The 27,376-nt window shown below is 42.8% G+C and overlaps 1 protein-coding gene and 1 pseudogene across 2 annotated transcripts in view; one reads left to right on the forward strand and one right to left on the reverse strand.

Moving 5' to 3' along the window:
- Nucleotides 1–27,376, forward strand: part of LOC129335412 (mitogen-activated protein kinase 11-like) — a 49,288-nt gene that overhangs the window by 11,703 nt on the left and 10,209 nt on the right. For both annotated transcript variants that reach the window (XM_054987862.1, XM_054987863.1), the window contains exons 2-6: nt 16,106–16,235; nt 18,321–18,379; nt 18,775–18,886; nt 23,500–23,529; nt 23,624–23,671. In XM_054987862.1, the coding sequence (XP_054843837.1) occupies nt 16,106–16,235; nt 18,321–18,379; nt 18,775–18,886; nt 23,500–23,529; nt 23,624–23,671 (379 nt within the window). The remainder of the gene's footprint in view (nt 1–16,105; nt 16,236–18,320; nt 18,380–18,774; nt 18,887–23,499; nt 23,530–23,623; nt 23,672–27,376) is intronic.
- LOC129335414 (60S ribosomal protein L34-like) lies at nt 1,037–1,816 on the reverse strand (annotated as a pseudogene).

The raw sequence follows: 27,376 nt of genomic DNA on the forward strand, positions 1-27,376 counted from the left end.
TGGATAAGCCCAGGCTGGCTCAGTCTTGCAACCTAAGCAGGGTCGGCCCTGGTCAGTACTTGAATGGGAGACCACCAATGAAGTCCAGGATTGCTACGCAGAAGCAGGCAGTGACAAACCACCTCTGTTCTTTGCTTGCCTTGAAAACCCCATCAGTTGGCTGCAACTTGACAACAAAAAATCCCCCACCTTTAGTCTTAATGGAAGAAGATAACTATAAATAAAGACATGGTTTTGCTTTGGGCCATTTAAGGCTCACAAACGCGCTGAGGATTATCCTTTGTCCCACTTTGTCCTCCAGAAGCTCAGCTCAGTTCTGACCAGCCCTTCAGCAAAAAAAGGGGAAGGAAATTTGGAAGAGGAAAGACAGAGTATTCCTTGTCAGGCCAGTGCTGTGTCAGCATAAACTGAATTTTTGCTCACTCTTTGCTTTGTTGTATGTGTGTTGCAGAGTTTGCTTTTCTAGATTTTTTTTAAAAATGTATGTTGACTTAAGTTCCTCTTCTTTCTGTACATTTTTAATAAACCCTGTTGGTTAGGATAATGCAATTATAAACAAAGGGTCATAAAATCAGGAGAAGATATGCTGGCTGGCTATCTAGATTTGAATTTAAGCTCAGTTCAACAGTAAGCCTCTGTTCTTTTCATTTCACCTAAGGGGGCAACTCTGGAGGGGGGGGACTACCTATGAGTTAAACCCTGAAGGCTCTTGTTATCTGAGCCATATCTTGTTTTTCAGGAAGATGACTTTCTTCTAAATAGTTCTCAAGCTGTGAATTGGCCATTGTATCCAGAAAGCTCTTTGAATCCCTAATTGCTCCTTTTGCCAATAAAGCTGTGAAAAGTAATCTTGCAGTGAGTGTGTATTGCAGTGCCAAATTTTTTTTTGTCAGTCATAATCATGGAAAGTGATAGGTCTCCACACCTCACCCAGTAATGCCAGTATGCGCATTATTTCCAATGTCTAGGTCCTGTTGCTTTGCTTTGTATTTTGTGTTTTTAAAGCTTGCATGTTGCATGTTTTTTGTTTTTTAAATTTTTAAGTTCACTTTTCATTTATTAGGCAAACACAAACTATTCACTTTGATTTCTGACTCTGTGCTTGTGCCTTCAACACCTTGACGACAATCTTCTGTTTGATTCTGTCCCAAACGCATTTAGCACACATGGAACCACCATAGGCTCTGCTAACATGCTTCTTAGTTTTGGACAGTCTCATAAGTAGAGATGGGCATGAACCGGAAAAAAAACTTAACCATGCAGTTCGTGATTCGTCAAATTTCATGAACCATGAACTTTCATGAACCTGCCCCTGGTTCATGAACCAGTTCATTTGGTTCATGAAAATGTCACATCCAGGTCAGAAAATCACTTCCGGGCCAGCAGAAGGTCACTTCCAGGTCAGCAGAAGGTCTGCAGGAAGTCCATCCCCTGTTGCCTAGGAAACTGATTGATTGGCATAAGGCTGTCTGCAGTCACGAACCAAAAAACGAACCAAACAAACCATCCTAAAGTTCGTGGCAATTTGTCAGAAATGGGATCTGATGAACCGTGGTTCGCGAACCACAAACCAGCCTGGTTCGTGCTTTATTTTGATTCGTATTTCTGTTCGTGCCCATCTCTACTCATAAGAACTGTAGGGTGAACTGCGTGAACACCACGAAGTCTTCCTGGGCACATACCACATGCAGACTTTGGTGCTTTGCCAGCCTTCTTGGTATAAAGGTAAACAATCCTGTTACCTGGTGTTCAGGATAGTCTGGTCTTGTTGGAGGCTATGTTGTAGCCTACAGCAGTACGTCAAGCGTTGGACCATGTTTCAGAACTAGAGTTAGTGCCTGCACTGGAAACATGTTGCATTTTTTGTTAACCAGAGTATAAATATTTCAAATCGATAATTTTAAATAAAAGAATGAATAGATATGCACCCGTATATGTTCTTTGAAGGAATTATAGGATACACACAAGTGGTTAATGGTAATAATGGAACCATGAGCTTGCATTGAGTCCTGAAGGACAATTCAGCTGCTGTTCTTGTGGTTGCTTCATGGAACCAGATCTGCTCTCCACCATACAGGCTGTAGGCCCTGGAAAGTGGTCGGGCTCAGAATTTCTCATAGCTTAGGGGCAGAGTCCATGTTTTGTAGGCAGAAGCTCACAATTCAGTCTCTGGCATCTCCAGGTTAAAAAGGATTTAGGGGTGCGGTGCTGGGAAAGAATTCTCTGCAAAGCTGCTGCCAGCCAGCATAGACATGATTGGTCTATAGATGGTCTGACAGCATCATATGGGTGGGTGAATGGTTGCTGTTATCCGGATTATTTTCACACTGCATGTGGTTTCCAGGATTGTTGATAGCAGGGCTCATTTTGAGGGGGATTGCGCAGGAACGCAGTTCCAATAGTTCCCCAAAGTACCCCACCCACCTGACTCTCGGCCATTTTGGGCCCATTTCAGCCTGGATTGGGGCCAAAACAGCCCGGATCGGACCTCTGACGGGTGGTGGATCACTCTCCCGCTCAGCAGCGCCCTGAACCTGACCATTTGGGGCCCCTTTTCGGCCATTTTCAACCCCTTTTTGCCATTTGGGGCCCAATTTCGGCCCTGAATGGCCAGGATTGGGTCCAAAACAGCCAGGATAGGTGATGTCAGGGGGTGTGGCATATGCAAATCAGTTATGCCAATGACACACTTCCGGTGATGTCAAGGGGCATGGCATATGCTAATAAGCTATGCTAATGAGTTCCTCCAGCTCTTTTTCTACAAAATGACCCCTGGTTGTTCGTACTTGCATATGAGCATGCCATGTTGTATGACTTTGGCATGTCCTCTCACCTTTGAGTCCCTAGCCTTCCTTTGGACCAGAGAAGTCTTCAGGTGGTCTCTTGACCTGCTCCCTCAATTCATGCTTGGGATCATTATCCTTCCTAGAGAACTCCCACCAGATATCTTCAGGAAACCCTAGCCAGTGCTTAACTCTCAGGTTTATGCTTCGGATGAGCCCTGTAATGTAAAATGGGGGGAGGGCTGTTGTAGAGGCATCAGGTAGAAGAAATAATGTTTCTCATGGGAACTACCTCCTGGGGTCTTCAGCACTGAAATAGGTGGTCATTAAGCTTCTTTATTGTTTGCCTCTATGCGCAAGCCCGGTAGCTACAATTCTCTATGGATATGCAAAGTGTTAGTTTTTGTGTAGATCAGATTGTAAAAGGTGACAGTCTGTTGTTTTTGCATTCACCACTAAAATTCCTTAAGTTGTAGTTAATTTTGAACCTGTTTTATGTCCTTCTTGCTTTAAAAGAAAGTTTCCCTGGAATGTAATATATCATCTCGCAGTATCTGGTTCATGTTTTTCTCTGCAGCTTTCTTGTGCGTAGTTTGATAACATAAACAAATAGCACTTCCTCCCGATGACACATCAGCTAATTGTGTGTAGTTGTGAAAGGGAAAGTTAACTTGAAAATGAATGGTAATATTGGTGTGAACCGTTGAGCCTGTTCAGAGGAATGGAGATAGGCTGGAAAAAATACTGTAGATATGTCCCCCTACAAAGAAAAATACTGATAGAAAAACTCAAGTAGTGTACAAATTCTGATCTCCCATCCTCGCAATAGATTTTTTTTTCGTGTTTGCAACCTGATTTGCAGACTGGACCTCACACCACGATGTAGTCATTAGAAATGGAATCGGTGTTTCTCTTCCACTTGGGATAATCGAAACAAAAAGAGTATCTGCAAGGAATCACAGTGGGGCGACATGTCTATAAATATTAAAGGTTTGCATATTTACATAGAATTGATTTTATCCTGGGACTGCTAACGTGAATTTTTGTTCAAAAAATAATCTGATTATTTTGGTTTAAACTGACAATAAATGGTTCTGCTTTAAGTGCTGCAGAGGATTTATCAACGTTTTAGATCTGCCATTCAGTGAGAAGCGCTCTTGGGCAGTTAAATGAGATGTTAAAATTGATTTTCTTCTTCTTTTTATCTTATTAGATTGAAAATGTCCCTTTGAAATGGGCGTTGCTCTGGCCCCTCATCGAACTGAAAAAACGGCAGGGGTAATAAGCGGTAGCATTTAGGAACTGTAGCCACCCTGGGCTCCTTTGTGTGTGGGGGGGTATTAAATATGAATTAAATAAATAGAGAAGAGGAGAACAACATGAGTCACTTTGAATCCCCCTGGGGGTGGGGGGCAAGGCGGGGTAGTAATGAAGTGCCCAGATTAGGATTGCCAATCTCCAGGTGTTGCTGGAGATCTCCCAGAATTACAACCGATCTCCAGGCCACAGAGATCAGTTCTCTTGGAGAAAATGGCTGTTTTGGAAGGTTGAAACTATGGCATTATACACTGTTGAGGTCTGTCCCCTCCCTGCCCTCTCCAGGCTCCATCCCTGCAATATACAGAAATTTCCCAACCCAAAGCTGGCAACTGTTGTCCAGAGTATAAGCACTGCAGGCTTCAGTTCTAAGCATACTTACCTTGGAGTAGTCCCTGGCCATTGGCCCTCCAACGGTCCCTGGCCATTGGAGTAGTCCTTGGCCGTTGGTCCTCCAATGGTCCCTGGCCGTTGGAGTAGTCCCTGGCCATTGGCCCTCCAACGGTCCCTGGCCATTGGAATAGTCCCTGGCTGGTTTGTGGCGAATTGCACTACAGACCAGAATTATGACGGGAAATCATGCCAGGAAGACGCCGTTGTTCCGGGAGTTTTGCACAATTTTGCGTGGCCAGTAAGACGTGTGAAAACGGCTCCTGTTGAATTCAGTGGGAGTTAGGGAGTGGTCATAGGACATAGTTTGCCTGCAGAAGTTCCAGGCCCGGTCTGCAGCGTCCTCTATTTAAAAGATCTCTGAAGGAGTTTCTGCCTGAGGGCATATTCACATGTTATAAAGTCATGGGGAAAGGGCCTTAAGCCTCTCCCCTATATTGTTTCCCCTCTGTGAAATAGTCCCAGGGAGCTGCTATTTGGGGGAAAATTTAGTTGTACTGATGGCTGCTCATAATAGTATTCCTCAACTGGACAAATAGTAACAACCAAGCAAAGAAGCTTTGGTAAAGCAAATCAGTGTTGGATTTTCTCTGTTTCTTTCAGGCTGTCGAATACCAAAAACTTCTACCACGTGGACTGCTTAATTTCTGTGGTCTCAGTTTTGCAAGACAGCTATGGCTATTTATTTAAGCGCTGGTTATTTGTCCAGGGCTGCCAGCCCTAAATGTTTATGGCTCTTACTGAGAAAATCACAGTGCATAAATTAAGTTTGTTTTATAGTCATTGTTCACCAATTTGCGATTAGAGCAGAATCTGAGGTCATAACAAACCATATTTGCAATAAAATCAAATGAGAACAGATGGCTGTAAATTGTGAGCCGGTGGCTTAGCATTTTGAGTGCAAGACTAGGATGGGGTGATCCTGGTTCGAATCCCACTTGGTCATGGAGCTCTCTGGATGACATCGGATCAAGTCAGTTTCTGTCAGCATACCTCTGCTCACTGGCTTGTTGTGAGGATAAAAGGGGAAAGCCCTGTGCGCTACTCTGAATTTCTGAGAGAAAGGAAAGGATAAAAATATAGTTTCAGGACAAACTGCAGGAAATACTGCTTTTCCCTGAGAGTAAATAACCTGCCACAACAAGTGTAGTGGTGGACACCACTTTGGTTGTCTTTTTAAAAGGATTTGACAGTTCATGTAAGATAGGGTCATCAATGGCTATTGACCACAATGACTGGGAGCCAAGCTACAAGTGACGCCTGACACAGGTTGGACACTTGTCAGCTTCCCTCAAGTTTTGATGGGAAATGTAGGCATCCTGGTCTTGCAGCTGTAATGGAGAGCCAAGCTGTAAAACCAGGACGCCTACATTTCCCATCAAAACTTGAGGGAAGCTGACAAGTGTCCAACCTGTGTCAGGCGTCACTTGTAGCTTGGCTCTACGTGAAATTTCCATGTTAAGAGGCAGTTACCTATCTGAATACTAGTACAGGGAGGGAGGGAACTGTAGGGGGGAGGCTTATGTTCCCTGCTTGGGGTCATCTCATTGGCCACTTTGTCAAGCAGGATGCTGTCTACCTAGTGTATTCTAATCCCACAGTTCATGAAGGTCAGAGTGATAGACTTTGCTCTCCTTTCCCTGTTGTGTATCCTCACAACAGCCAGCTACAAGTGACGAATGACACTTGAACGGCAAGTGAACAGACTCACATGCATTCCTCCCTGTTCACCTGTTCACATAGTGATCAAGTGGAGCGCAAGTGAACAGGGAGGAATGCATGTGAGTCTGTTCACTTGCCTTTCAAGTGTCATTCGTCACTTGTAGCTTGGCCCTAGATTTCCAAGAACTGAGTCCAGTACTATAGCCACTAACCTACACTGTGAGCCTTTACTATAATGTCACAGCAGACATTATAGTAAAGAGTCCAGTAGCACCTTTAAGACTAACCAACTTTATTGTAGCATAAGCTTTCAAGAATCACAGTTCTCTTTGTCAGCTGAATTGTGGCTCTCGAATGCTTATGCTACAATAAAGTTGGTTAGTCTTAAAGTTGCTTCCAGACTCTTTACTATTTTGCAACTACAGACTAACATGGCTAACTCCTCTGGATCTATGACCATGGAAAGCAGACATCACTGCAGCCATGGGTCAGACCTGTGGCCACAGATGCCATTTTAGAGAAGACTTTGGCAGTTTATAAATGTCCTGGTCCAGCACAGCTTCTTCTTACATTCTTAATATGATTGATTTATTAAAAAGAGTAAACTGTGCGTGTTAGCAAGAATGGGATTTTTTTTTTTTGCAAAGAGTTTTACAACATCATTCTCCCTCTTCCTTTTTATCCTCACAACACTGTAAGTAGGTGATGCTGAAAGATACAACTGGCCTAAAGTCACTTGAAGTTTCCCTGGCTGAGTAGAGATTCAAACCTGGGCCCTTTTCACACTGCTTACCTGCTCCTGGAACGTCACGAAATATCACGCAAAAAACGCGGAAGATTGCGTCTTCTCGTGAGAGTTTTGCGCAACATCTCGAGTCTAGTACTCGAGTCTCATCAACAGTCCCTGACTAGTAACAATATTTGAGGTGACCACAGCTTATTCCTTCATTTCACTGGAATTAATTATCTCTGAAAGGACTCAAATGAAAATATATTTGCAATCTGTGGCTGCAAAATAACGTACAACGTTGGGAGATTACTTTTGTGCACGTAAAATATGGTGGGGTGATAGGCTTATATTGTATTGGATTGACATTTTGTACATAATGAGGCTATTTTTCTTTCTTAGGTTGCTTGTTACTGATAAAAAGGAATGTTTATAATTTTTAATCTTTCATATGGCATGAGCTAGTAAAGTCTTACACTGATTTGGCATTGATGTATTCATTTCATTTCCGCTCTCTGACCCTGGGTTGGTTCAGTAGCTAAAAGCAATTAGCAACAATATTCAAACTATCAGTCACCCCTTTCTAGCATCACACCACTGCGCAGGGTCACATAAGGTTCCTCTCCTTGGCAGAAAGATTAATAATTCAACAACAGTTACTAGTCTTGCCTGGTTTGGGATTTTTTTTAATCACTGTTTTTTGCCTTTGTAGTAGAGTTGCAATGTTTGAGGGCTGCCTTGCTTGTCTCGAAGAACTGGAGGCCAAAGCAGATTTTGAAAAAATACATTTTGAATTTGGTTCAAGAGAATGGGCGCTTTCAGTTTTCTACCTGATGGTGGACTGGGTTGGATCCTGTGGAGGATTTCTGTGGGTAGAATGGGGGACAATTGTTGTCAATTCCTCCCTCTTGTGGCAGACTTTCAGCTCCCCATCATGCTGTTCCTGGGGTCCCACGACCCCCAGAATCAACATTTCATGAGGCACTTTGGGGTTTGGGCGGCGGGGTGGGGAATCCTGTCAGCAGAATTTTTTGGCAGGAGCCAAACCATTGATGTGTACCTTACCCTTTCAGTCAGCCAATATGGAAGCCTTCCTGAAACTTGAGCAGCAAATCTGCTGGCAGAAGAGCCGTGGAGGTCAAGGCCTCTTTGGTTGGAGGAGGGCTTTCAACTTTGCTGAGTAGAGGAGTAGGAAGGATAGAGAGATTGGAAATGGACTGTATGCTCACGTGTTCTCTTCCCCTCTCACCTTTGCTCTGTGATACGAGTATTCAGTACTGTGTAAATCAGGGGCAGACTGGCCATTTCACTTATAGGGAAATTTCCCAGTGGGCCTCTGCCATAACCAAGCAACATAACCAAGTGCTAGCAACAATGCCAGAGCCTATGTGGCCCCTTGGCTAGTGTTGCCAGGTCTGCTTACCCTCCCAGTGAGAGTGGGGGGACACAGCACTTACTTGCTGCTTCCTTCTGGGAAGTGACATCATTACACAGGTGCAAGGGTATGTGCATGTTTTGCAGTGGGCCGATTCAGGCCCAAATCTGCACTCTTGGAGTGGCTCGATGACATCACTCCTGAGAAGTGATGACGTCACCCCGCCCCAGGAGTGTGCCTGGCAGGCCTGTTCCCACACCTTTCTTTAACGTTTGATTTATATACCGCCATTCAGGACAACTGACAACGCCCACTCAGAGTGGTTTTACAAAGTATGCTATTATTATCACCACAACAACAATCATCCCGCGAAGTGGGTGGGGACGAGAGAGCTCTGAGAGAGCTGTGACTGACCCAAGGTTTCCCAGCTGTCTTCAAGTGGAGGAGTGGGGAATCAAACCTGGTTCTCCAGATTAGAGTCCTGCTGCTCTTAACCACTACACCAAACTGGCTCTCCCGCCGGCCAGGTAAGTGGTGGCAGGAAATGGAGCATGAAAGCAGGAGATCCCTGCCCCTACTGGGGAAATGGGATCCCTACCCTTGGCTGAGACCCCCCATTGGCAATGGCAAGTGGTGTCAGTTCACCAGTTGTCTTTTCCCAATGGATACACTAATACCTGCTGCTTGTACTGTGTGCCGAGCTGAGTAAGTTCTGCAGCAGTAGCCTGTAGCATTACAAGGTCTATTCAGCTTGGCTTGCTCCAGGGTCATTTTCAGTTCCCAGTCCTCTCCTGTTGTACATGATGGTTTAGCTATTACTTACGACTATATTTGTTTCCCTTCCTTTCCTCTAAGGAGCTTAGGACAGTTGATACGGTTTTCAGTTTTATCCTCACAGTGACTGTGAGTTAGGTTAAGCCCATGCGTCTAGCATAGATAGACCCAGCTTCCCAAGTACTGTGTGAAAACCTTGTTTATGCTCAAGGTATGCAATCGGTCACAGGGGACACAAAAGAATGGGTTAGATCCTGCTAGTTTTTCCATGGGTGAAAAGGGGAGGAAAGGGTCGTCTTTGACCACTAAAATGGCTATGCTGAGAATCATGAGAGGTGCATGGACAAAAGACATATGCTATAGTGGGTGAGAAGTGGGTGAAGTTGAGTGAAAAAGGGAGAGAAGTGGGTGAGAATGAGTGAAAAATCAGGATGGATCGAAACCTCTGTCATAGAATCCCGTTATACATGAAAAAATGTGGGCAGAGGAGAGAGTGTGTTAATGGCGTTTGGGTGGGAAGGTATAGGAGAGAGAGAATACAAACAAAAACTCCCTCTGCCCCAACTCTTAAAATAGTCATATTGAAGCCGTCCACTTTAAAATACGTATACTCAGAAGTTCCAGATATAAACCTGTTTTTCTCTCCATTGAAACAAAAGCTACAATCTAACTTCCAGATACGAATCAGTGGAATTGTAAATGAGTGTATGATTACAGCAATAAATACAATTCAGACAGTGTTAAAGCTTGCTTAACCTCCATGGAAATGAATAGGATTCAGGTGTCTAGTTTTGTAATACAATCCTATTAATTCTGATAGGAGTTAAATGCTCCTCTCTGTTTTTTTCTGGAACGATTTAGCAAAGCAGTACAAATCTCTGTATTGCTAGCTGTCCTTTCTTAGCCTCCGTGCTCCCTGTCCCAATCATCTTCTGTATGGGGTTTTTAATACCTACCGTCTTACAAGCTTTTGTAAGAATGAATGTGACGGTATATGGGATATAAACGTTGTTATCACCAGGGCTTTTTTTCTGGGAAAAGAGGTGGTGGAACTCAGTGGGTTGCCCTTGGAGAAAATGGTCACCTGGCTGGTGGCCCCGCCCCCTGATCTCCAGACAGAGGGGAGCTTAGATTGCCCTCCCCGCCTTGTCTGGAGATCAGGGGGCGGGGCCACCAGCCCATGTGACCATTTTCAAGAGGTTCCGGAACTCCGTTCCCCCACGTTCCCCCTGAAAAAAAGCACTGGTTATCACTATATCTTTAGAGAATAGTTTAGCCATCACTGCTGTTCTAATACCCACAATTCATTTTCAGGTTTCAGCAGGGCCACTTGATACGCTGTTTCTTAGTATTTCTTTATTTAAATATGTACACCTTGTTTTTCTCCCCAATGGGGACTCAGTGCAGCTTACAACGTCCTTCTCCTCTCCTCTGTTTTATCCTCACAACCACCACTCTGTGAGGTAACTTAGGCAGAATACAGTGTCGTAAAAAGTAGTAACAATAAAGAAATTAAAATGCATCAAATCCCACGGCCTGTGTCAGATACACCCCAGCATATCTGCCATGATTGTCTTTCTACATAATGTTCTGATCCTCTGAGAGTATATAAAGATTCTGTCCCTGAGCTGGGAGAGAACGCTTAATTGCTTGCATTGCAAATGTTTTAGTAACCTTTCCTGGCCTGGGAGAGTGACCTTGAAGTCTAGCAGAGACTGCACCAAGTGTCTGAAAGACTGTGAAATGTTTAGTGTTGAGCTGCAAAGTGTTCTCACACTTTGCAGCTCAAACTTTAACAGACTTTCCTACACTGTTGGGAGTGGGGTTTTGACCTATAATTCCCTTAGCTTTAGTTACTAGCCTCATTCAACCCAATAACGCTGTACAGCTATCTTGGTACTGGTATGCTCATCAATAAAATAACTTTAACTCATACACAATGCAGTGATGCAGCGGAGTGCTTTGGGATACCATGCAAGACCTGACAGCCTGTAACCTGCAATACTCTACAACACTTAACAGACTAAAGAAGAGCCACCACCTTGAAAAGTGTCTGACTAAAAACAAGGTTTCCTAAAAACCTACATTAAAAGAGAGCCAACTTGGTGTAGTGGTTAAGAGTGTCAGGGCTCTAATTTGAAGAACCGGGTTTGATTTCCTACTCCTCCGCTTGAAGCCAGCTGGGTGATCTTGGGTCAGTCACAGCTCTCTCAGAACTCTCTCAACTCCGCCCACCTCATAGGGTGATTGTTGTGAGGATAATAACACACTTTGTAAATTGATTTGAGTGGGTTGTCCTGAAGGGCAGTATATAAATAAAATATTATTATTAATGTTATTAAAAGTCTAAAATCACAACATAGGGCATAATTCAAACCGATGAAATAGCTGAAACCAATTGCATGGTTCTGAAAGAGACCCAATGTGGTATAGTGAATGGTTAGAGTGTCAGACTAGGATCTAGGAGAACCAGGTTCAAATCCCCACTCTGCCATGGGAGCTCTCTAGGGGACCTTAAGCCATTTACTCTCTCATAGCCTAACCTACCTTACAGAGTTGTTGATAAAATAGAGGGGAGGAGAGCAATGTAAGTTGTTTTGAGTTCTCTTGGGGAGAAAGCAGGATATAAATTAAGGAAAATAAATACAAAAATGTTAAAGGGCCTGGAAAAAACCCTGCACATATACTTCTGTAGTACAAATGCTACTGCCCTGACCTGGGTCAAATCCACATTACTCATTCTAAGTCGCATGTTCCCCGCATTCCCCACGCAATCCCGAGTGCCGGTCACATTACCTCATTAAACAGACGCATTTCATTCGCATTTCTCCCAAATATGTGGTCACAGGTTTTCAACGGGAGTTTCATGGTGGCCGTGAACGGGCCAATGCGCAATTTACGTGTTTTTTTTAAAAACCACCCCCCTTCCTGTCTCTCCGGCCGTTCCGAGAGTTCCTATTGGCTGATTCAACTTGCAAGTGCTCTGTAGTCTGCAAAAGACTGTTTTTGACTTCATAGCATTGGATTTATTGATTATGCTGTTTCTGAATCAAATCTGGTAGTTTGAAAAATCATTTTGGGGTGAATCCATCCTCAGAACGGACTCGCAAAACTTCCTTTTTAACTGTTTTTTATTTTTATTATTTTATATTACTGTAATATCGAAATTATGAAATATTGAAATAATGACATTCCAAGGAAGTGAAACTTCAGTAAAATTCAGGCACTGAATTGTCCTGCGTAGGAAATGCCCACGAAAGCTTCCCACATGCTTCCAAATTCCCCAAAAAGAAACGGGAGAGAGCCATCAGTGCTGTCAGTGGGGGGAAAGAGAGGCATCATTATCTTCAATGATGTTTCTTTATAAGGCAAGATCGAAATAACGGAAAAGTGCACTAAAAAAAAATGGGCGGGGAAAAAAGGTCCCGCCCAAAAAAGCGATTTTCGAGCGGCCGTGTGACCGGAGGAACGCGCAAGAAAGACGGATTGGAAGCAGGAATGTGAACGAAGAGGAAAAAATCGCGGATTGGAGGCAAACGGAAGATATCCGATAAACATGCGGGTAATGGGTGAATGTGGATTCGCCCCTGGGCAGCCCAGATGAGCCTGATCTCATCAGATCTCAGAAGATAAGCAATGTTGGCCTTAGTTAGTAATTGGATGGGAGCCTTCCAACAAAGAACAGGGTTGCAGAGGCTAAAAACCACCTCTGTTAGTCTCTTGCCTTGAAAATCCCACCAAGGATTGCCATAAGTCAGCTGTGACTTGAGGGCACTCTCCACCACACAAATGCCACTACCTGAAAGGTCCTGTCTCTGATACATATCCACAGTTTCAGAATGTGGGAGAACACAGAGTGGTGCCTTAGATGATGACTTCAGCAGATAGCCAGGGACACATAAGAGGACATGGTCTTTCAGGTACACTGCTCCTCGAGCATATAATTAGTACAGTCCTAAGCTCCTTGGGGGTTCTGTTTACATACCGAGCTCTGAATACATAGGAGTTTCCTGTTTTGTCTAATAAAAACAAAAATTGTGCCTGCACTGGGATCCCCTCCTGTCACATGGAAATATTCCCTGGTTTAGAAACAATAATTTGGGCCCCCCAGGGCCAAACTACAAGTGACGAATGACACAGGTTGGACACTTGTCAGCTTCCCTCAGGTTTTGATGGGAAATGTAGGCAGCTTGGCGGAATGTTGGACAAGTGACAGTTGAAAAGTCCATTGGACAGCAGTTGGAGAGCGAAGCTGCAAGACCAGGATGCCTACAATTCCCATCAAAACTTGAGGGAAGCTGACGAGTGTCCAGCCTGTGTCATTTGTCACTTGTATCTTGGCCCTCAGTGTCTAAACTTTCTCCTCGTGTTAGAACACCCATGTGCAGAATGGGTCAATTCTGTTGTGCTGAGTGTATTCGGAAGCAGAACCTTATTTTTATTGCCTTTATTTTCAGCATGAGTCAGGGGTGAACAGTGTGATGAAACCTAGTGGTGGTAATTACGGTAGAAAAGTCAACATCAAGGTCAAGGGGGTGAAACTTTACACTTCAGAATCAGCAGCTCTGAAAGGAAATCCACAAAAGAGTTGTAAGATTTTGAATCATCAAGGCCTAAATTGATCAAAGCCTAAAACACATGAATTTATATTGGAGGCTTGTTTATCATCGCTGGCGCCTAAGGCAAACTTTATAGCCTTGTAAATTGCTGTATTTTAATTACCATTCCGTACGGCACACAAGTGTTTGGCAGGCATAATTAACACTTGATATTTCTAGACAGTGTGGCAGACTCTGTAATTAATAGCGGCTCCTGTCTGTTCACCAGGGGCCCAAAATTCAAATCTTAGCATTCCCCAAGGAGTCTTGAGTTAGAATCATGGGAGATAAAAAGCCAAATTAATGAAGCTAATTCTCTGGTTCTCCATCATGGCAGATGAGAGAAGGCTATTACCTGGGGATACTTCTTGTGTTGTTATTATGAGAATGACTGCTTTGCTGAGAATGCACCTTCCCACAGATAGGTCATGAGAGAATGAAGGAAAGAGACACAGGTAGTAAGATCATGTTTTTATAAAAGGAACACAACTTTTGTTCAACTAAGGGCCAAGCTACAAGTGACAAATTACACAGGTTGGACACTTGTCAGCTTCTGTCAAGTTTTGATGGGAAATGTAGGTGTCCTGGTCTTGAAGCTTGGCTCTCCAACTGCTGTCCAATGGACTTCTCAACGGTCACTTGTCCAACATTCCGCCAAGCTGCCTACATTTCCCATCAAAACTTGAGGGAAGCTGACAAGTGTCCAACCTGTGCCTTTTGTCACTTGTAGTTTGGCCCATAGAAACAGGCTGCAGGCAGCGACATCTATCTAAAATCAAAAGCCGCCTAGTACATTTTATTAACTCCAACCACAATGACAGAAAACAGTGTGCAAGTTTTTAGGTTCTCCCTTCATCGGTGACAACTTACTAACTGCTGGTGTTTATCTTTTCAATGAGATGCTTCCGTTTTTTGTTTCTTTTCCCAGAATGCAGTCTAGCCACATTGAGTGACCTGTGAAGTCAGTTTAGCATCCATCATGCATCCCATGGGGAGTGGAGTGGAGAGTGCCCTCAAGTCAAAGCTGACTTATGGCAACCCCTGCCGGCGTTTTCATGGCAAGAGACTAACAGAGATGGTGTGCCATTGCTTACAGCCCTGGTCTTCATCGGGGGTCTCCCATCCAATTACTAACCAAGGCTGACCCTGCTTAGCTTCTGAGATCTGATGAGATCAGGCTCACCTGAGCTATCCAGGTCAGGGATGCATAGACAAAAAGTCTTAACAACTTGGCCTGAAAGAGGTCCCCACCCCCGGTCCCCACCACCTTTAATAACCAGGCTGAGAAATTGAAAGCTCGCGTGCCGTTTTTTGTCACTTTGTATTGGTCTTAATAAAATGTATTATGTGGCATTAGTTTTTGGATTCAACTTCCTGTTAATTATTTATTTGATAATGTTGCACATTCAGTCAATGTGCTCTGGTTTCGTAAAGAGCAACAGAAGCTGGTAAACAGCATGGCTTGGTCTGTTTTGTGTCTGGTAGCCTAATCGTACCATTGCATGCCAAGAATTGCGAGCTAATGGCATCCTGTTACTGGGATGCATCCTGCGGTCTGTGGATGTTGTCGGCTTTCCAGTTTGTTACTTATGTTGCTATTCAGTAGATGGAGGACTTGACCGATAAAAGAGGCATGCTTGGTCATGCTTTTGTTGATATGGTTACGTTTGGTGTTGTTAATTACCCTTTCCTGCCTCCTTTTGTCCTTTTGCTTTATATCAGACCCATGCAGGTCTTTGATTACTGTTCTGTTTCCTTGGGTATATGCACTGCCCCAAGATCCAGATTGGTGTAATGGTTAAGAGTGGCAGGACTCTAATCTAGAGATCCGGGCTTGATTCCCCACTCCTCCACTTGAAGCCAGCTGGGTGACCTTGGGTCAGTCACAGCTCTCTCAGCCCCATCCACCTCACAGGGTGATTGTTGTGAGGATAATAATATCATACTTTGTAAACCGCTCAGAGTGGGCATTAAGATGTCCTGAAGGGCAATATATAAATCAAATGTTGTTGTTGTTGTTATTATACATAATTTGCAACACTGAATTTGTGTAAGAGACCTTGTCCCAGGATCTGTCTATCATTCATATATATTTTTGATTTACAGGGTCACTAAATTCATTCAAAGGAGCTATTTCACTGCTTGAAATGTTACCTGGTTGATTTTCTCCACTCACCAGAACTTCCTTCCTTCCTTCCTTCCTTCCTTCCTTCCTTCCTTCCTTCCTTCCTTCCTTCCTTCCTTCCTTCCTTCCTTCCTTCCTTCCTTCCTTCCTTCCTTCCTTCCTTCCTTCCTTCGTTTGTTTGTTTATGGTTGAATGCTTAAATATACATTCATTCTGTAAGAAATGAATGATTATAATACAATTCCAGATGCATTTAAAAAGATGGTCATTGTCTCAAAGGTAGCTGTCAAATTAGAAAACTCTTTAGACAGAATTCTTTTTAAAAAAACCCAACAACCTTTTATTTTGTTTCAGTTCAGCGTATGATACCAAAACAAGACAGAAGGTGGCAGTCAAAAAGCTTTCGAGACCTTTCCAATCCCTTATCCATGCCAGAAGGACCTACCGGGAGCTTAGATTACTCAAGCATATGAAACATGAAAACGTGAGTGAAGAAACTGCACAGTGGATATCGACTTTCATATTGTTGTTATCATCATCAGAAAATCACGCAACTGCTACAGTACATTTCAAGAACTCAAGAGTGTTTGAAGCACCAGTTGTATTCCTGTCTCCTATACCTAAATATAATGTAGATATAATATGTCTATGCTGGTAGGAGATACAAGCTTGAATCCTTTGGCCCTATCCCACCTAAGACTGTGCCAAACTACAAGTGACGCCTGACACAGGTTGGACACTAGTCAGCTTCCCTCAAGTTTTGATGGGAAATGTAGGCAGCTCGGCGGCATGTTGGACAAGTGACAGTTGAAAAGTCCATTGGACAGCAGTCGGAGAGCCAAGCTTCAAGACCAGGACGCCTACATTTCCCATCAAAACTTGAGGGAGGCAGAAAAGTGTCCAACCTGTGTCATTCGTCATTTGTAGCTTGGCCCTGAGTATGTTAGCCCCCTTCCTGGGCATGTTTGTCCCAACTTTAGTAGAGCACCTGTGCATATACAACCCATATGCTCGAAAACCTGTGACCTGAACCATTTGATAAAGCAGAATTTCTGATCGTGGGGATCAAACCTATGCACATAGGCATTGTTGACTGCATTGGGGTGTGCGTGCACAGGCAAAGGAGGCAGGGCCAGAGCATTTGATCATAATTGTGGAGGGCTTGTCTACTTGAGCATCCTCTCTTGCTGTGTGTATTGCCTTGTATGCACGCATGTCTTCAGTACAAAGGATGACAGATTTGGACGTGCTGCTCATTCTCTTTTCTGTACAACCCCTGCCACAATCATTGGGGGTCAAATTAGGCCTGCCATATCTTTCACCTATAGATCAAGATGGGTAACCGTGTGAGTCTGTCTGTTGCAGTAGAAAAGAGAGCCGAGCTGTGGCTCAAGAAAGCTCATACCCTACCACAAATTTTGTCAGTCTTATAGGTGCTACTGGACTCTTGTACTTTTCTGCTGCCACTTATAGACAGTCATAAATCCATTGAAGATATGGCCCATGTTATGTTTCAATGCCCGAGATTTGCAACTATTCGGGAGAAATATCTTAGAAATATTCTGCAACAAGTGCCAGGGAGGTCAGAGCAAGATAAATTGGTGGTGTTGCTGGCAGATAAGGATAAATGGATTACAATGCAAGTGGCAAAGTTTGTAACATCAGTAAACAAAATACAGTCAAGACTATGGAAGTAAGTTTTATTTTACTTAAAGGTATTAATAAGTTCCCTTTAGTGGTACTAAACACATTACATGATCGTATGGATTTTATGGATTTAAATGTCTTGATGGAGTTTGTCATTTTTGGTTTAAATTTATGATGTAGTAATTTGTATTAATAATTTTGTAATTTCCTTGTTATTTGCTATGGCTGTGCTGAAGCAATAAAGATATGTAAGAGTAAGAGTCATAAAATTCACTTAAAGACAATCATAAAGCAGAGAAGAGGAATGTAAATGTGGGCTGGAACTGTTAAAGTTCTTGAAGCAAATAGAGCAAAAAAAATCCCTCATGCATTTTCTAGGGGCGCAAAGAATCCTGAGCTGAGCTCAGTGCCGTTCACTTCAGTGTGTTTACCTCAGAAGCCAGCTGTGATGGCCCTGATTAGCTACCTAGTTATTGCTGATCCAGCTCCTTTCTTCAGGAAGCAGGCGACGAACATTTTAAAAAGCTGAGGGGGAGAAGCATGAATGTGTGTTAATAGTAAAATGTACACACACCAAGTTAGAAATGAAGAGGCCTGGAGCCTTTTGAAAGCACATGGTAAGGCCAAAGACTTTGTTAGTTGGAAAATGTGTCTGCCCAATGTATGGAAGCGGGGAGAAGACAGGCTCAGACTAAGTGAGGGGAGGTGAGACACCGCAGAAACCCTGATTTGTTCATATGTTGTCTGTACGATTGGTGGAAAGAATACTTCACGAGTTAATTTTGTTGATTTTAAATGTACCTAGCCCTTTTGTTCCCCTATTGCCCGTATCCTGATGATTGGAACTTGTAGGTACAGATAGCAAACATACCAAGTTGCCGCTTGCGTTTCTCAAGATAAAATGTCATCTCTTCTGTTTCAGGTTATAGGATTACTAGATGTTTTTACACCTGCAGCATCAATAGAAAATTTTAATGAAGTGTAAGTAAAGTTTGACATACAAGTGAACTGTTGGAATGCCACAGAATACCGTGGATATGTTCCGGCCAAAGTAAAGCCATTTTAAGCCCTGTGGATTTCAGTGAGAAAATTAACCTTAACTTTCTTTTGCTGAAATTGATAACACTTTAAAACATTATATTTTGGCTGGATCAAACTGAATGTTATCTCTTAGAGCAGGCAGTATTATTTTCTCATATTGATGCAAATGAAACAGGGTTTGGATAGGCAGTCAGCTATTTGGTGTCTTGAATCTGCTGTGGAGTGAATGACTTTCTATACTAGCATTAAGCAATATTAATCACATCTTTAATTGCCTTTTTTCTGTACAGAAGTAGAATTAAATGTCAGGCAATCTTTTTTTTTCTTTTGTACAGGTATCTTGTCACAAATTTAATGGGTGCAGACCTGAATAATATTGTAAAGTGCCAGAAATTGACAGATGACCATATACAGTTTCTTATATACCAGTTACTTCGAGGACTTAAGGTATAGCTGATATATAGTTTAAAAGTCTCAACAAAGCTGGACTTCGATGGTTGTTGGGGGTTTTCCGGGCTGTCTTGCCGTGGTCTTGGCATTGTAGTTCCTGACGTTTCGCCAGCAGCTGTGGCTGGCATCTTCAGAGGTGTAGCACCAAAAGACAGAGATCTCTGTCTTTTGGTGCTACACCTCTGAAGATGCCAGCCACAGCTGCTGGCGAAACGTCAGGAACTACAATGCCAAGACCACGGCAAGACAGCCCGGAAAACCCCCAACAACCATCGTTCTCCGGCCGTGAAAGCCTTCGACAATACAAAGCTGGACTTCCTCTGGTTAATTTTTGTTGTGCGCACATTAATAATTTTGTAATTATTTTTAACCTTCTAACAACATTGTAAACAAACACACAATTGCATTTGGGGTGTAATTTCTGTTATTGTTTGTGGTGGCAGAAATTGTTGTACTAAAACATCCAGAGCTTGAAAACATACTTTGACATGAGACCGAATGTTTTATTTGCATAGATTCACCCCTCCCCTTTTGCAAATTGAATAACTCGCACCAGTATGGTTCCTTTTCAATGCTATATTTTTTAATTTGAACAACAAAACTATGGTTTGAATTTAAGATATAATGATAACAATAACAATAATAACAACAACATTCAATTTATATACCACTTTTCAGGATGACTTAACACCCACTCAGAGTGGTTTACAAAGTATGTCATTATAATCCCCACAACAAAACACCCTGTGAGGTGGGTGGGGCTGGGAGAGCTCTGAGAAGCTGCAACTGACCCAAGGTCACCCAGCTGGCCTCAAGTGGAGAAGTGGGGAATCCAACCCAGTTCTCCAGTTTAGAGTCCTGCTGCTCTTAACCACGACACCAAACTGACAACTACCATAAGCTTTCATGAATTTTAAAGGAAAACATTTAAAAACTTATTATTAATAATTCCTAACATTTTTGATAGGGTATTTCTCTTACCTCATAAATATGGGCTTTTCTGCACAATTGATTTATTCCTGGTTTTCTTTGCAGTTGATTCCCAAGCATTGGAATTGATATGGGGACGGTTCTTCTGCATGTCCGCCCTCCCTTTGCATTTTTACAGTTGTGGGGTTGTTTATTTTGTTCTGCACATGTCTTAAACAATCAGGATTTTCAAGTAAGAGTGCTGTCTTCATTGGTGGCATCACCGGTGATGTCACAGCACCCCTTGCCTTTACTTTTTGCACCTGCATATATCAATAGATTGATAGATGAATATGAGGATTGAATTTTTTAAAAAGATTGACAATGAACACATGGAGAAGTCTTTGCATGGAGAAGCCTAAAAGGGGAGCCACCATCCATACCTAAGTAGCCCCTGTCCAAACTGGAGAGCCCTACACAGGCTGACTGAGAGCCAAGAGGCAGAGGCCAGTACTGGCAGGGCAAACTTACCTCTTTGGGAGAGAGCCCAGAGCAGCAGTGCCTATGTGCCCCAGGCTTTTGCAATAAGAAAAAACAATTTCACATTGATAGACTGACCTAGTAGTGTAATAATAGGTGCAGCGGGTTCTCTGAATTCCCAGTTTTCTTTCTTTCTTTCTTTCTTTCTTTCTTTCTTTCTTTCTTTCTTTCTTTCTTTCTTTCTTTCTTTCTTTCTTTCTTTCTTTTTCTTTCTTTCTTTCTTTCTTTCTTTCTTTCTTTCTTTTTCTTTTTCTTTTTCTTTTTCTTTTTCTTTTTCTTTTTTTTCTTTTTCTTTTTCTTTTTCTTCCTTCCTTCCTTTCTTTTTCTAAAAAGGAAGTTTCTAGCTCCTTTCCTTGCAGAGATATGTCATATAAAAAAAATGAAAGATGGAAATTCAGAGAACCTGTCACATCTATTATTACAATGGTAGGTTGATCTATTGATGTGAAATTGATGATTAAAAAAAACGAAAATCAGCGAGGAAGAAAAGAAAGGTGGGGAAGGAGTGGTTTGACAGTGAAAAGTGTCCAGTCATCAAACGGCGGGAGCTGGGAATGGAGCTCAGAATGGTGGGACAAACAAAACTGAAAGAAACATTACCCCACAAGAAAAAAAATCAACTCACAATCAGTTTTCAGAAAAAGATAGGTGCAAAAATGGTCTCAAAAGAACTGGAAGAAAACCAGGGGGAAACTAAAGTGAAGTAAAGGCAAAAGATAGCATGTGGAACACAGTGAATAAATTGAAGCAGAAAGGGGCCAGAAGTGACAGAAAAAAACCTTTGTAGGAAAGCTCTCTGTGGAGCGGTAAATATTTTCCAGCTTGTCAGGGCTTCAGATTGTCAGGAAGGGCTATATCTCTCTAGAGCACTTAAAAACGATTTCCTGGATCATAGTTTTCTTAATGAACTCCTGGGGTGTTTTTTCTACCCCAATATATTACATGGACTGAGATGCAAAAAACTACTCCAGTGGCAGAATGCATAGATTTCCGGGGTTGGTTTTGCCCAGGGTGATTTGTTTGTTTAAAGAAAGCAAACTGTAAGTGGTAACTGGCCATATTTTGTGAACATTACTATTGTACAAGTGACAGTATCCTAAAAGGAAAAAGTTCTGGAACCCTTTAATCTCTCTATTCCATCAAAAAATGACATCCAGGGTGTGGAAATACCTCACAAGTGTTTTTAGCACATTTGCATTGCAATCCTAAGACAAGTTGCAGCCTTCTAACAGACACTCTATACATTACTTTTTTTTACGCGTTCTGCATGGATGGAGCCAGTCTGTGCCAACCTGTGCCAACGGGGAGAGTTTTCCCTATTTCTACTGCTCCACGTGGAAGTATTATGTGCATGTGTGGCAGCAGAAAGGGAAAACTCTCCTTCCCTTGCACAAGGAAAAAAACTTGGGAGATAGGCAGGGGCTTCCCCTCTCCCGGTGGCAGCTTTCTGATCCCATTTACATGCTGGGTTTTTTTAAATAGAAGCCAGTCCCCTAGATGATGTGTGTCTGCACAGGTTGTATCTGTGCAGAACTCATAAAAGAAGTAACGTGTAGAGTGACTGTAAGACGACTGAGTTCAGTAGGCTTAGAAGAGTGTAATTTTGCTTAGGACCGCAGTGTTTTGCTTAAGACCGCACTGCTAAAATGTCACACTTATGGACATAGTATGTTTGATTTAGTCATGGTATAGAGAAGACTAGCAGAGCAGAGATTTTCAGGGATGGAGCAGACTGAAACCACTTGAAGCACTGGGTCACTATGTGCCAGCTCTCTCGTCCTCATGTTATCTTCACAATAGCCCCATGAGGCGCATTATTTACCCTACCCTATTGTTAGATAATTATGCCCCACCTTTCCCAAAGCACTGAAGGAAGGTTCCAACAGCCAATTAAAAAAAATAAATTCGTAACAGTTCATTACAGACCAATATGATAATGTCAAAACAAGCAGTTAACACGTTAATTTTAAGCACACATGTAAATCTGTTAAACATTCTCTGGAGCAAAAAGGTTTTGCATAGTCATATTAATAGAAAGGGGGCTTGGGATAGTCTGCTCTAGAGTACTCACAAGACAATAAAGAGCCCAGTTTCTAGTAGAGGATAAATGATGGACCCTTGAAGAAGGTATTGTAAAAGGGCGCTTGTTGCACGGGTTCATTTGTCACAGGGGCATGGCTTCATACCTAGCTGAGTCAAAAGTAAAACCCATTAACAACAGTGAACACCAGGGCATTTTTTTCTGGGAAAAGAGGTGGTAGAACTCAGTGGGTTGCCCTCGGAGACAATGGTCATATGGCTGGTGGCCCCACCCCCTGATCTCCAGGCAGAGGGGAGTTTAGATTGCCCTCCGTGCTGCTCGGTGGCATGGAGGGCAATCTAAACTCTCTGTCTGGAGATGAGGGGGCGGGGCCACCAGCCATGTGACCATTTTCAAGAGGTTCCGGAACTATGTTCCACCATGTTCCAGCTGAAAAAAAGCCCTGGTGAACACTATTACTTTTCGGTCTGTCTTCCAAGGTGTGAGAAGAGGAAAGGACAGAATTCTGAAAGTGGAAATTGCTATTATGTACTCCCTTCTCCTGCCTGATATGGTGCCTATAATTGTGTGAAAAGCTGTCCGCCTGTAAGCTTTGACTGAATGGTAACCAACCACACTTCCTGCAATCCCCTACTAGCAATGCTCCACTCACTCTGTAGCCAAGACCTTAAAGGTGACTGACTTTTCATGAAGCCAGCCCTGTTGGACAAATCGTTTTAGAGGGGGGACCATCTGGAGAAAGGTCTACTGCTTCCGTTCTGAGGGTCAGTTCTATAATTACACAAATGTCCCAGCTTCTTTGCGCCCTGGAATGTAGCGTGCTAGGAATGAAGATGAAAAAGACTGTCTGAACCTATAGATCCCAGGGGAGAGCTGTGTGGGTCACCCTTTCCCTTTCCTTATTATCTTCCCAGGGTATAGCTAGTTGAAATTTTTAAGTTGGATTCCCAAGTACTACTCCCTTGCATATCTGAAAGTGTTTACAAGATATGATTACTCATCTTTGCCTCCCATCCGTAACACTGTCTGCTTGCTGCATGGATGATGGCTAATAGCTGTCTTTAACTGCTCATGTTTAACTTCACTTACTGACCTTCCTCGTTTCTTTTTTCTTCCATAGTATATTCATTCGGCTGGGATCATTCACCGGGTAAGATATTATGGTGGTGCTATAATATTGTAGGCTATCAATCTGACCTGTGGCAGTGGTATAATTACTATATTAATATTCTGTTCTGTTGCAGGACTTGAAGCCCAGTAACCTAGCTGTAAATGAAGACTGTGAATTAAGGGTAGGATTCATGCTATTTTGATTGTTTCAGTGAAGTCCCAGCCCCAGCATGTTTCAAATTAAATGTTATACAGACATGTGGAGATCTTTATGCTAGCATGTGTTTTAATTCTTACCATTTTTATATTGTCAGAGTCCTCACTAATGGTAGAATCCTTATGCACATTTTTTCCCAAACAAATAACAGATTTTGGGTCTTGATGGTTTATAGGACCCTGTTGCTAGTACTGATTTTTATTACAGTTGATCATATTTCTGCTTTTGCATAGCATGGCCCATTTTGGAAGACTTGGTCAACAGTGTTTTATCCCATTTCTACGCAACTGTATATGTGTGTGTGTGTGTGTGTGTGTGCGTGTGCGTGTGCGTGTATGCTAGTGGGGGATTCTCAAGGACTTTCAGGGGAAATCTCATTTCCCCCTCAACCGCTATTTCTTCTTTACCTTCCCTGAAAGTGCCCATAGCCTCTTTCTCCCCCTTCCCTGCTTTGATCTCTCATTCCCATCCACCAGTCCGCCTCCCTGTGTTTAGCTTTCCTTCCCTCCCCGGGCAGCCTTTCCCTGGGAAAAAGTCCAGCCCAGTTGTATGGTGCAGGCTGCTAGTCTGGGCTGAGTTACGTGGTGGTGGCCAGTTGCACACTGGGGAACCTGTAAAGATCAGAAGTGATGTTATCATGCAGGGTGAAGCTCTAGCATTCAACCAAAACTCTATAGTTACTGATAGAGTTTGGAGCAAATGCTATAATGTCATCCCTTCCAGCACAATGATGTTGTTTCCTGGTTGCAGTGGAAGTTACATCATCACACCAGGGATGCCAGTATCCACAGTATCCTCCAGTATCTGGAGGTCCCCACATTCCACATCTCCCACCAGTTGCCGGGCTGTTCTTGACAACCCTACCTTTCTCTGCTTCCTTCTCTCCTTCCCATCCACCAAGCACCCTACCTTTTATCTCCCTCCCATCTTTGGCTATATTGATATATATTTACTTCATTTATAACCTGGCTTTCTTCACAAAGGAGCTTATATCATTACCCGTTCCTCCATTTTGTCCTCATAACCACCCTATGAAGTAGGTTAGGCTGAGAACGTGCAACTACCCCAAAGTCATCCAGGGAGTTCTCATGGCAGAGTGAGGATTTGAACTGGGATCTCCCAGATCCTATTCTGAAACTCTAACTACTATACCATGCTGGTGTTTATGAGGTGGCTTCTGTTGAATAACAGGAATTAGCCTGGCCTAGGTAAGTCGTACACATCGCATGGTATTAAGTTTCCCAGTGGTTGCTGCCAGGCCTGGCCCTGATGAATCCCCCTTCAAAGACCAAAACAGCCCTGGAAATTCCCGTCTCCTCCCCCTGCCTTTTACTGACAGAAACCAAAGATTGGAGGCTAGCAGTTCTGTTGTGGTTGCCTAGCAACACCAATTGAGTGCATTGGTTTCTTAAAGGTGCAGGCATTGCTGTACCTTTTCAGCATTTCAGATTTTTCTGCAAGCCTGGGGCTTTCTTTCAGGTTTATGGAATAATTTATCTTGTCTTTTCATGGCTCCAGCCTCTGGATTTAAGTACACACACATTCACACATACAGAAAAAACAAAAACAACCAGTACAGTTATACCTCCTTCTGGGCTAGTCCTGGAAATGTGTGACAGAACTTCCTTGCTGAACTGTGTTAATCAAAAAGTAAATTAATTCCTACTCAGCTACAGCTTCCAAATAGCCACCCAGGCAGTCCAAGCGTTTCTGGTACTTTCAGAAGATGTTCTGGATATAGAGATTTGGAACTGTGGAGCAGCTGTCAAAAATGTTTTCTTGTGTATTCTCATGATTTGAACTTTCTACATGGCTGATGGCATTGACATCCTTTATGGAGGGATTCCATTAATATCTAAGAAAAGAAATTCTTTTAGACCTCCAACATGGTTACAACTTCTTGAATCTAAATGTTTTCTCCTTTGGCCTGAGTTTTATTTTACTCACTGATCATGCATGTGTCCTGAAAATGTGAATCCGTTGGCCCCCAAAAGAAATGATTAAAAAAGAAAATGAAAGCAAGCTGACCAGGCATGACATTTCGTGCCAGTTTTTGCATTTTTAACATTCCTTTAATCACTTCGTAGCGTGTATCATTTCATGCCTACTGTGGTCTCTGAAATCTTTGCTCCATCATAATAAATACATCTTTGTCTTGGTTTACTTTATGAGGTACTTGGCTTTGCTTGATGGTGGAGTAAGTACACTCCATCCCATCTGTCATGCCAAAGGTCTCCGTCGCGAAATAGTCACTTATGCTAATGCATGATAATTTCCCCCCTTAAAAATGGTTATTGAGTAGAGCACTCATATAATCTCTGGGTTGGGTGGGAGGTTTGTTCCTCCCCTTGACCATGTAAAGAAGAGCATTGTGTCAGGCAGTCCATTAACCTGAGCTTATTACTACTGAATTTTGTGGCTTCTGTGCATGTATGTTGCAATTGATTAGTTTACAGATTATATTTAAAAGCTCCTGAAGCCCTTCAGTGAGGTTCAGTTCCTGGGTGGTTGAAGTCTCTTATCAAAATGATAATTAAACCTGCAGGTTGTTCAAGCGCTCTTGAAAGCTTGACCCAATATCTGCACAGATTTATTTTTAGAATAGGTGATATATATAGTCCTGAATGTAATAGAAAAAGATGTAGTTTTTCATCCCAGACCTATGGCACCATTTCAGAAAATAAGGCTTGACAGACTATATTATGGGGGAAGGGGAGGGGATTGTGGGGTAACTTTGCAGTTCTGGTGCATAAATTCTTAAGGTAGGACTTGTCAAGAGAATAATAATACATTAGGTCATCCTTGAAAAGATGTAAACCGAAATTGCAGTGAGATATTTCAGAGCCAGGTATAGGAAAAAGGTATAATTTTCTATCAGCTTTCACGTCCCCTTAATGTCTCTGGACTAGAAATGGGATGAACCAGAAAAAAACCCAAATCATGCTGTTCGTGGTTCATCACGTTTCACGAACCACAAACTTTCACAAACCTGCCCCAGTTCATGAACCAGTTCATTTGGTTTGTGAAAACGTCACTTCTGGGCCAGCAAATCACCACTTCCGAGTTAGCAGAAGGTCACTTCCAGGTCAGCAGAAGGTCTGCAGAAAGCCCAACCCCCGTTGCCTAGAAAACTGATTGATTGGCACCAGGCTGTCTGCTGTGACGATCCAGAAAATGAACCAAATGAACCACCCCAAAGTTTGTGGCAGTTTATCAGAAATGGGCTCTGATGAACCGCTGGTTCACGAACCACGAACTGGCCTGGTTCGTGAAGAACTTTGTGTTTCGGTTCGTGTCCATCTCTGCTCTCAACAATTCACATGGGGAATCGAAGAAGCTGGTAGGTGCTGCAAATTGAACTGATTATGAACAAAACATATTAGACCAAATGTCCTGTAACTGTCCTGTAACTGTTACAACAAGCTTTCCTTAGCTGAAACAAGTCAACCCTGACCCCAGTGATATGACATAGAAGCTTACCTGATGGCACTTTTCTATTGAGGTGACAAACGAAGAGTAAGGCCCCCAAGGACAACAATAGGCCAACTATATGATGGGGAAAGCTTGCAAATATTAATAGGCAGCTCTGTTAGTGTTAAGTGTATGCTATGTTTTGCTACTACCCTATTTGTCTAGTCGAGACTGAGTTGAGACTAGTTCAGGGAGGAGA

This window comes from Eublepharis macularius, chromosome 9 (assembly GCF_028583425.1).
Source record: "Eublepharis macularius isolate TG4126 chromosome 9, MPM_Emac_v1.0, whole genome shotgun sequence".
Taxonomy (NCBI): Eukaryota; Metazoa; Chordata; class Lepidosauria; order Squamata; family Eublepharidae; genus Eublepharis; species Eublepharis macularius.